This window comes from Myotis brandtii, unplaced genomic scaffold (assembly GCF_000412655.1).
Source record: "Myotis brandtii unplaced genomic scaffold, ASM41265v1 scaffold274, whole genome shotgun sequence".
In the NCBI taxonomy this organism is placed as follows: domain Eukaryota; kingdom Metazoa; phylum Chordata; class Mammalia; order Chiroptera; family Vespertilionidae; genus Myotis; species Myotis brandtii.
Window position 1 is genome coordinate 2376404 of NW_005360425.1, and position 10845 is coordinate 2387248.

Genomic DNA, 10845 nt, shown 5'->3' on the forward strand with positions numbered 1-10845 from the left:
TAAGGGACCAGGGCTCTCTTGGGACACAGGGAGGATCTGGGGGCTTGCCTGGCAGGAAGCAGCGTGTTCCAGGGCAGGGCGGCTGCTCTGGAAACCCTCTCCATGGGGCCTCTTCATCCCTGAGCTGTCTGGAGGCCGAGGCAGCAATAAATCCCTGGATGGGGCTGGTCCCAGCATGGGCCACCCTGCAGAAAGACTTCTTCTGCGGCCTCATTTGCATAAGATAATGAAATCGCAGTAAAAATAGTAAAGGAAAAAATGGTCTGGCAACTCTGTTTCCATAATGACAGATGCTTCTTAAACACTCAGCTTCTGTTTCCAAGGAAGTGCCATCAAGGCCCCGGGGGAGCGCGTGCCCTGGCCCCGCCTGATTCTCGGAATGGGGACCCGCATCCCCAGAATTCCGGGGCCCTGACCTGCTCTTGCTCCTGGCTCACTGCAGGTGGACCTGGGGGGGCGGGGGAGGCGGAAGAAGGGGAAACTGACAGACAAGCGCAGAGGGACCCTCACAAATAGTAAGCCTGATGCTTCACACTTAACATATGCTTTCATGGCAAGCTTTCTCTCTCCTTCTCACATGAGCTCCCTTGGCAGTCAAAATGGGCAAGTCCATTTACTTCTCTGATCTTCTGCTTCCTTCGCTGTAAAATGGGATGTAACCGTGCCTGCTTCAGAGGATCCGTGTTTAGTCCCTGGGAAGTGGGTAGAGAGTGCTCACAGTGACGCTTGCCTGATGCTAAGTGCCTGGTAAAGTGGGTTCCATTTTCTTCCTTGGGGAGAGAGAGAGCTCAGTGTCTGTGAGGGCCACCCAGGTGGAGATGGGCTCTGAGAGGTAGAGTCAGGGGCTCCTCAGAGAGGCTGGGGGGCCAAGGAAGTTTCTTTCTTTCTCTGCCCAACCCAGAGATATTCAGGGCCACCCCAGTATCCTGAGAGGCTTGGCTGAGCCCTGAGTGTCACAGATGGGGTTCTGGGCCAAGGCTCCGAGCCCTGGGGGAGGAGTCTTGCTTCATTGCTCACTACTCTATTCTCAGAGGGCTCAGCATATAGGAGGTCCTAATTCTCCTTCTCCTCCTTCTCCGTTTTCTTAATAAAAATTACTATCACTTGGGGGGGAAGGACACATATGTAATACCCTTTGTAATACTTATTATAATATTTTTTAGAAAAGAATAAAAAAAAATAAAATAAAAATTACTATCACTTATTGTTGGCTTATGATACACCCAGCCCTGTGCTAAGTACTTAACACGCCTTTTTCTCGTGTAACCCACACAACCATTCTACAAGAAGTGATGGAGGGGGTTTAGGATCATGCATTTTATATATGAGGAAATTGAGCCTTAGGGATGTGAAGTTGCTTTTCAAAGTTATACATCTAGTAGGTGGCAGAGCTGGGACTCATACACAAAATATTTGTTTAACTCTCTGAAAGGATGGATGGATGGATGGATGGATGGATGGATGGATGGGTGGGTGGATTGAGGGTGGATAGACAGGTAGATGGATAAATAGATGAACTGGTTGATGAATCAGGTGGATGGGAAGACATACGTAGGTAGACAGGTGGGTGATTTGATGGATGGATGCATGAATGGGTGGACTAAAGGATGGATGGACGGAGGGATAGATAGATGGGTGAGTGGCTATTCTGTTTCTTCACCCCCACTGTGGACCTCATTCCTACTGGGTCTCTTCCTTTTCTCTTGTCCATATAACCCCGCTCCTGTGGGCTGGTCTTGGAGTCCACCCGGAACCCCACTGTGTTCACCCTAAGGAAAGGACCTTCCCTCTGCCTCTCAGAGGCTGACAGGTGCTTTCAACCCAGGACCCCTCCCTGCCTCTCACCTGGCCTGGACCCAAAGCCTCTGTCTGGGCTGTGGCTCCAGGCTGGACCAGAGTTTCCAGACACGGTAGCCGCTGGGTCCTGAACTCCTCTCCATTGTGCAGGGGTTTCTGAGGCCTGGGCTTGGCTTACCTGGCCCTTGTCAGCCGATGGGAAAGGAGGGTACATCGTGTAGAAAATCTTCCCAGCCCACATACCTTTCTACGGAACTTTCCGGTTTTCTCAACCCTTCTGAAGCAAAGAACCCGGGTACCATGATTTATTATGTGGCTTTTCACTCACTCTGGTCACAGCTGATTGAACCACAGGCGACCGACTGACCCAAGCTCTAATCATAGTCACTCTGCGGGCAATTAGAAGTGGTGCATGTGGACTGAAAGGTCCTGTAGAGTCAGGGTCGGAGACAACTGTGAAAGGATATAAAATGTGTCGAAAACTTAGCATAGCACTTGTCACCTAGGAAATGCTCAATTTAGCTGTGATTTAGTGATGATGTCATAAGGGAGCGTGGGGGGTTCTGGATGCAAATTAGTCTTACCAATTACATCTGTCTGCACGAGTTTGGAAGGCAGAAGCGAGGCAGAGGCCATCTTCCTGCCCCCTTGGGTCTGTTTCTGTCATGGAGCGTCACTCCCGTATCCATCGCCAGCTTCCCGGTGATGAGAAGCAGCTGTGCTGGGGCAGTGGTGGCAGCAGGCTCCCGGGCCAGGCTTCTGGAGCCCTGGACTGCAGCTCTGGCTGGGTTTTCACCTCACAGTTCTAGTACCAGGCTCAGAGGGGACCGCTGCTGCGGGTCAGTTCTGTGCGGCTCTGTGGCCCCTGGAGGCCCAGCGTGGCCTTGTCTTCATCTCTTCATTGATTTTGTAAGCATCCATGTTCAATCCCATCATGCTTAAAATGCCCTGGCCTAGCCCAGCTGGCATGGCTCAGTGGTTGAGAGTCGACCTATGAACCAGGAGGTCTCGGTTCGATTCCTGCTTAGGGTACATGCTTGGGTCGTGGGCTCGATCCCCAGGGTGGGGTGTGCAGGAGGCAGCCGATCAATGATTCTCTCTCATCATGGATGTTTCTATCTCTCCCTCTCCCTCCTTCTGTGAAATCAATAAAAATATATTAAAATTTTTTAAATGTCCTCCCTGTACCTTTCTTATATGTACAGTTTCCATCTTCCAGGGGTAGTTGACTTATGGTTTTCTCGTTTCCAGTTTGACAAAACTCAGGCAGGACCTCTGATGAACCAAGCTCAGATAGAGGCCGACCCAGCCTCCCCACCGGTGGCCACGGGGACAGGGTCACATAAGGACATGGCAACGCCCCAGGAAACGATGTGGCTGGAGATGAGTTGGGGAGGGACACGCCCATGAGAAGGGAAGGCAGAGGTCAGACAAGGTCAAGGACAGACACGACACCCTCCAGATCTGACTGGGAGCCAGGAGCCTGGGCTGGAGCCACCCCCACCTGCTCCTCACCAGGGTTTCTGGCCCGGGGCACAGTCAGCCCTGGGTGAAGAGGGCACAGTGACTCCACTGCCCCAGCACCCTCTGGTTCTAGGGAGGGAAGAGAAGCAGAAAACACACCTCAAGGGGGCCCCATTTTCTAGAAACATTTCTTTATTTAAAATTTAAAACCATATTACTTCATACAGCAAACTGTGCACTTTGATATATCACAGTGTCTTAAAAAGGAAAATAATCGGATTTGTTTGGAAATTTATTTACATTAGCCTAGAATGATTGGCAAGTAACACAGTTACTATGAAACCCAAATTGTTACAAAATGTTTACAAAAAACTATATTCATAGAAATTCTGCATGTCCACAAAGGGCATCCCCTGAATGGCCCAGAGACCAGTGTGTGGGAACCATGTTGTGTGGGAGCGGGGGCGTCCAGGCACTCCGGTCTGGGTGCTGGGACGGGCCAGGGGTCTTGCATGGTGCTGGCTGGGGGCTCAGCCCAGGGGCCGGGAACCCAAGTCCCCATCATGGGAGGCCCAGCCAGGCAGAGATGGGGAGGGGGTTTGGAGCACAGTGACAGGCCCTTCCTCAGGGGGCTGGGTGCAGATGTGCTCTGTCCAGGACCCCTGGGCAGACCCAGAGTTAAGTGCAGACCAGCCTGACCCATGGGGCCGAAGCAGAGGGCAGGCCACTGGCCACACAGAAGCCCACTCCGATCTCTCTCGCCTGCATGCTCCAGAGATGCTCTGGCCGTGACAGGGCAGGACCACTAGCTAAGGGATCAGAATTGCAAAGAACAGACAGATGTGCGAGGGGCAGGGGTGGAGGTCTGCATCTTCTTCCAGGGGCTCTCTGCCAACCGCCCTGCTGGGGGTGGTGCTGCAGGGGAGAGAAGGCAGACAGTTGGCGTGGGCCCTGATGGGACAGGAAGTGCCTTGTTGGTTTCTCATTTTTTGCCCATGTCACTGTCCTGCTCACATCTCTGCTCACATCTCCAGCTCCCCAGTCTCTCCCTGAAGCTGGCCTCTGGGTCAAATGGAGCTGGGAGGTTATCTGAGGTGGGACACACTCTTAACTGGGGTCACTCACTGGGCCTACAGCTGCTTCCCCGCACCAGAGGCCTCAGAGCTTTGATCTGTAAAGTAGAGACACACTGCGGGGTGACTTGAGGTCCGTCCTAGAAAGCAGGGAACGGGGGCAGGTCAATCACGAGGGCATCGGGACACCATACTGGCATGCTGGCCATTCTCTTTAAAAAGCGTTTCCCTAGCCACAAGCTGTGCCTGGTGTGCGGGTGAGAGTGGGCGACAGAGGCCTCTGAGGATGTTCCAGGTGGAACCTGACATCTGCCTGCCAATTGTGCAGACAGGCATTAGAGCAGGTCTCGGGAGCCCGGTACTGGCGTGACATCGCTCCCACGTCACAGGCCCTGCTGTTCTGCTTCTGACACTCGGAGGGAGACAAGGCTCCTCCCCCACCCGTTCCTCCCAAGGAGGCACCTGCTATGCAAGGGTCCATCCTCCAGCCTCCAGGGTTCCCCCTCTTCCTCAGGGTCTGCCTCAGGGCTTGCTCCACCCCCACCAGGCTCTCTGCATCCCTGGCCCAGGGTGCCTCTGTCCCAGACTTTGCTGCTGTAGCCCCCATCTCTCACCTGGTCCCACCCATACTGGCTGGGTTATGTACACTCTGTGTGCAGACGTGCAGGGAGGAGTGCATATACACATGGGCTACAGGTCATATATACACTGTGCATATATATATATACACACATATATATACAGCATATATATATCTTTTTACATTCATATATATATTGTACAGAACATTCACCTTCTACCAAAAACAGTTTTGTGACGTCACATATGGCCTCAGCTCTGAAATTTTAACTCCAGGGCAAAAGCTGGACTGGAATGAAGGCTTGATTCAAACCGGCATGGGGACAGAGGACAGGACCCTTCCACCATGCCACACGGCTGGGCCCATTCCAGATGTGTCCACCCCCCTTGGGAAACTGTTCCAGATGTGTCTATTCTGGAGACCTGTCTACAAGATTGGGCTCATTTTCTGCATCTGTCTAGGGGGCTGGGCCAGTCCCAGATGTTAAGTCCATACAGCTGTTTGACCAGAGCTAGGTCCTTCCCAGATGGTGCTCCACACAAGACCATTCCAGATGGGGGCCAGAGTCTGGCCTGTTTCCAGATGTTTGTGTGTATAGCTGGGGTGGCTCGGGGAGGGATCTGCTTCATGCTGAGTGGTGAGAAGCAGCAGCAGACCCACACATAGCACCCCCTGGAAAAGAAGGCAGGGGGGACTTCTGACTGTCCTGTTCTGACTTCCGCCCTGTGAGAGCTTAGAGAGGGGGAGTGACTTCTAGCCAGTTGGAGTCTTCACCTAATGGTGCTAGAGACCCCTTCCTCTGCCCAGGAGGGAGCCAGCATGAGCCAGGTGGAGTTTAGGCTGTGATGGGGGTCTGAGCTATGTCCCAGCAAAGACCAGTGACAGGTCAGGGGGAGAGAGAGATAAGGAGGGCTTATTGTGTGTGTCCCCTCACTGCTGCCCTTAGTTTGGCCACTTAGAGCAGGTTGAGAGGAGGCACTGGTGTGAGGTTGGGGATAGGGGTGGAAGGTGGGGCACTCTTCTTTTTAGGGCCAGCATGTGGGGCCAGGCAGGCACAGTCTAGAACCTGCTCAGGCAAGTCCCACCTTCTGCTCCATCTAAATCAGCATTTACACTCCCCATCTCTCCCAGCCCCCCACACCAGCACCTCTATGCATGTGCCCATGTGCACCCGCTGTGGCTCAGTCCACCCCACTGGCAGGCCGGCCTAAACTTGAGTTCCACAGGATCCCCCTTGCTGGGAAGACCTTCTCCCACCCCACTCCTCCAGACGTAGTGGAACCTGGAGTCCTCAAGAGACACAGCTCACACTTGGGCAGAAGTGGTTTCCACTGCACTTGGAACCCTGGGCTGGTCTTGAAGACAAACATAGGACATCAGCTAGACATTGAACATGAGCCACATATATGGACAGAAGCTGGAATGTGGAGAAAGATCACGCAGCATGTCATCCCATTTCTGTTTTGGAGCCCCCAAATCATTTCAGTATCTTGGGGGACTTCCCTCACTGAATAGTACCTCTGCGATCCACCATTCTTCACTCATTTGATGAAAAGTCTTTCTACTCATGCCCTTCCTTTTCTTTCTCTCATCAGTCTGTCTATATGCAGAGCCTCAGAAAAACATGACATGTCCATGGAGTGTTATACACAATAGCACACACATGTGTGTGTGATATGAGCATGGATGTGGGTGTGTGCCAAGAAATGGTACTGGATGAAGAAGGACAGTGGTTAGTATCTGTGGTTGGTGAGAACAAATGGGCAAATGCATTCATTAGAATCCTGTCACCTGGAAATTGCAAATATATGGCATTTTCCCCTTCAAACAGTGCACTCTGCCTGGAGCAACGAAGTCACCAGCCACAAGCTCCTAAGTGCTTTGCCCCGACTTGTGCCTATGCCTGACAGTCTCCCTGTGCTCATGCCTGACAGTCTCCCTGTGCCTGACAGTCTCCCTGTGCCCATGCCTGACAGTCTCCCTGTGCCCGTGCCTGACAGTCTCCCTGTGCCCATGCCTGACAGTCTCCCTGTGCCCATGCCTGACAGTCTCCCTGTGCCCATGCCTGACAGTCTCCCTGTGCCCATGCCTGACAGTCTCCCTGTGCCCATGCCTGACAGTCTCCCTGTGCCCATGCCTGACAGTCTCCCTGTGCCCATGCCTGACAGTCTCCCTGTGCCCATGCCTGACAGTCTCCCTGTGCCCATGCCTGACAGTCTCCCTGTGCCCATGCCTGACAGTCTCCCTGTGCCCATGCCTGACAGTCTCCCTGTGCCCATGCCTGACAGTCTCCCTGTGCCCATGCCTGACAGTCTCCCTGTGCCCATGCCTGACAGTCTCCCTGTGCCCATGCCTGACAGTCTCCCTGTGCCCATGCCTGACAGTCTCCCTGTGCCCATGCCTGACAGTCTCCCTGTGCCCATGCCTGACAGTCTCCCTGTGCCCATGCCTGACAGTCTCCCTGTGCCCATGCCTGACAGTCTCCCTGTGCCCATGCCTGACAGTCTCCTCGTGCCCGTGCCTGACAGTCTCCCCGTGCCCATGCCTGACAGTCTCCCTGTGCCCATGCCTGACAGTCTCCCTGTGCCTATGCCTAGACAGACTTGCAAATCTTGTGACAAAAGATCTCTCCTCACTACAGAAGTGCCAACAGACCCTGGTTCTCTGCCTTCCTGATTGTCCATCTCTGCTCCTGTAGTGAGCTGTAACATGTGTGTGCTTGAACACGCATGTGAGCATACACACACTCACAAACTCCAGTTCCTCAGGGCTTCTCACACATGACATGCATGAACCTTGCTGCATGTCTGTCTGGTTCTGTCCTCTCTCCCACTCTGCTGCACACATGAGCCCACACACACTTGTGCACACATGCTCACATGTGGATCCCTTGATGACATGGCTTCTCCTTTAAGACATATTTGGCAATGCTGCAGGTTTTATTCTGTCTTCTATCCTCTGCCATTGGTGCACAAATGCACATGCAGATACACACACAATTGTGTGTGTGTGTATATATATATATATTCACCAGCACCTCATTATGACATGGCTTCTCCTATTTTTACATGTATGGAGCTCTGCTGCTTGTCCAGAATTGTCTCCTTCATTCTCAATTCACACACATGACACGTGTGTACACACACACACACACACACCAGAACCCAAAGGATTCCCTATTATTGCATGCCCTGGACTCTATATATGTCCAAATCTGTCCTTCTCCCCCAGCCCCCAAAACTCACACATACAAAGACACAGATACACATATATGCACCACATACTCTTGCACCCAGGAGCTCATGACAGCATGGCTTTTCCTATTGTTACATGTGTTGGCTACATTGCATGTCCGGCCTCTTCTACCTCCCGTGCACACAGCCTGCTGGAGCGGCTCTGATTTGTAGGAGGGGCAGTACTTGTCACATGAGCCCACTGTGCTCTGCTGCTTTGGAAGTCCCTGGGGGAGCTAGAGCTTACCCTTTCCCCCAGCTGAGAAGGTCCTTGAGACCTAAATGTAGCTCCTCCCTAACCAGGCTCCTCAAGCAGAAACAGGAGAGAGGTGGGAGCGGGTGGCTGGTGCCTCTGGGTCCCCGTCCAGATTCAGTCCTCATCCCCTGCTGGGAGAATGCCCTTTGCCCTTGGCGGTGGGAAGCCCTACTGGCCCTATCAGGTTCTCTTTAAGGACACTTTGCTCCTAAACCTTCCATGTCGCATTCTTTCCCCAGACGCTTGAAGTCACAGACCTCTAGAACATACATCACAGCTGGCTGGAACCTACAGGCCATCTGGTCTACCCCTCACTGGTACCCCGCCTGCTACTACTCCTCTGCCGAGTCCCCAAGCCCTACAAGGTCCCAGCTGCTCTGGACAAGAGACCAGGCTCCAGGATGACCTTGTGTCTTTGTTTGGGGTCTTTGGTTAATTCTCCAAGAGGCAGCTTCTATCTTCCCACCTTTAGAGCCTCTACCAGCCATGATATCCTGCCCCCTAAAACTTCATTTTTTGGGGGGTATCTTTAGGTTTGGCAAGACCAGGAGGCCGGGAGTTCTTTAGGGCCCTTCTAGTTTTCCCATCTACCACAAAGTTAGCCTGTGCCTGGGACCTGGGCCCCTCTTTTGAGGAAGGGTGAATCGACTTTCACTTTGATCTAGGCTACTCTTCTCCCAGGATGACGAAGGATCTTAAGGCCAACCGGCCAGCAATGGGGAGTTGCTGATGAGTGGACGGCAAACAGCCCAAGCTCCCTCATGCCATCAGGGTCTGAAAAGCAGCTTGGTAACCAGCAAAATAAGATCCCATGACGTGAAGGCCTATGGGATTTCCATGGAACCCACTGTTCCTCTGGGCCTCAAATGTTGGCTGAGTCTCTGGGTGTCTTTTTTGAGAGTTTCAGGGGGTTGTCTCTCCTCTGGCCAGAAAGTGGAGAAGAGTTTGCTTCGACTCTTCCCCCTCTCTCCTAAAGAAGTGTGACCATTAGACATTGACCGTAGAATTCAAAATGGCAGCCTCTCCCAGACCCCAAACTCCTCTTTTCCCCTATGGGGCTCTCTGCGTTCAACTTTGCCCAAACAGGGGCTACCATGGTTGGTGCCAAATCCAGGAATTCAGAAGCCTGTGAGCAGCCCCCGGGGGGATGAGGTCTTCCCTCTGCCCAGGCATGCGGATGGCCATCCTCTGTCTGTAGCTCCCACTGTCCCACTGTCAGCCAAATGAGAACACCCCTGCCATGTCCAGGGTGTGTGTCTCTGGTCTCATAGTCAAGCCCCAGGAGAACTGGGCTGATGGGGAAGGAGTGGCAATAAAAGAGCTATTTTCTCTGGCCCCTGCAGGGCCGTGGCAGAAACTTGTGACTGTGGAGGAAGGTGGAGGCGCAGGTGAGCGTGGCCTGAGAGAGGCATGTGCTTCCTTTGGCCTTGGCTGTCTCGGCTGGCAGCTTTAGAAACCCACAGAAGAAACAAGACGAGATGAAGCTCAAGCAGCTGGCCTGGGGGCCTGCTGGTTTCCCAGTAGGTGAGGGCAGAGGGCTCTTGGCCCCATAGGCAGGCAGCAGCTCTGGTCCCCAAGCCCAGTGTGGGGACAGGGACGTGCCTTCCAGTCTCCTTTGCTTTCCTCCACCCTGCCCCCAGGCCTGCGGTCCCCACCCTACCGGTGCTCAGGGGAAAACGGGGGCCAGTGATGTGCTGCAGGTCATGCTGTCCTTGCCCGGAAGCCGGCGGTCATTGAACGTGTGCATGTTGATGACGGCATCAGTCTTGACCATCATGGGAGGCTGGGGCTTGTGCTTGACCCGACGTTGGCAGGTGAGGGCGAAACGGATCTCGTCGGCCACCGTGCTGCAGAAGGAACGCTGCGGTGGGAGCGAGACAGAAAGAGCAGATGGGTGAGGCCTGGCCCTGCAATTCCAGCCAACTCCTGCTCTTCCTCCCGCACCTGTGCTCAGGCCACTAGGTCTCTGTCACCCCTTCATCCCACCCACCCTCTGCCCCCTGCAAGATGACCAGTTTGTGTAGCAGCCTACAGAGCATCACGTTCTTGTTTGGAGATTAAGCCCTACCCAGTTTGGCTCAGTGGATAGAGCGTTGGCCTGCAGACTGAAGGGACCCAGGTTTGTTTCCGGACAAGGGCATATGCCTGGGTTGTGGGCTCGATCCCCGCTGAGGGCATGCAGGAGGCAGCCCATCAATGCTTCTCTCTCATCATTGATGTTTCTATCTTTCTCTCCCTTTCTCTTCCTCGTTGAAATCAATAAAAAATATACTAAAAAAAGAAAAAAGAAAAAAAGATAGTAGGGCAGATAGTATCATCTTATACCCATTTTACAGATGAGCACACTGAGGCTCTGACTGACATATACATTAAAGTTTGAGGAATTGACCTGTCTGACTTTTCTCCACTAGATTCTGAGAGCAGGAACCAGTCAGCTCCGCC

General features: G+C 53.2%; 1 protein-coding gene across 2 annotated transcripts in view; it reads right to left on the reverse strand.

Moving 5' to 3' along the window:
* Positions 1-3435: 3435 nt before the first annotated feature.
* Positions 3436-10845, reverse strand: part of GRIK3 (glutamate receptor, ionotropic, kainate 3) — a 212981-nt gene continuing 205571 nt past the window's right edge. For both annotated transcript variants that reach the window (XM_014541556.1, XM_014541557.1), the window contains exon 16: positions 3436-10264. In XM_014541556.1, the coding sequence (XP_014397042.1) occupies positions 10070-10264 (195 nt within the window). In that variant the 3' untranslated portion in view covers positions 3436-10069. The remainder of the gene's footprint in view (positions 10265-10845) is intronic.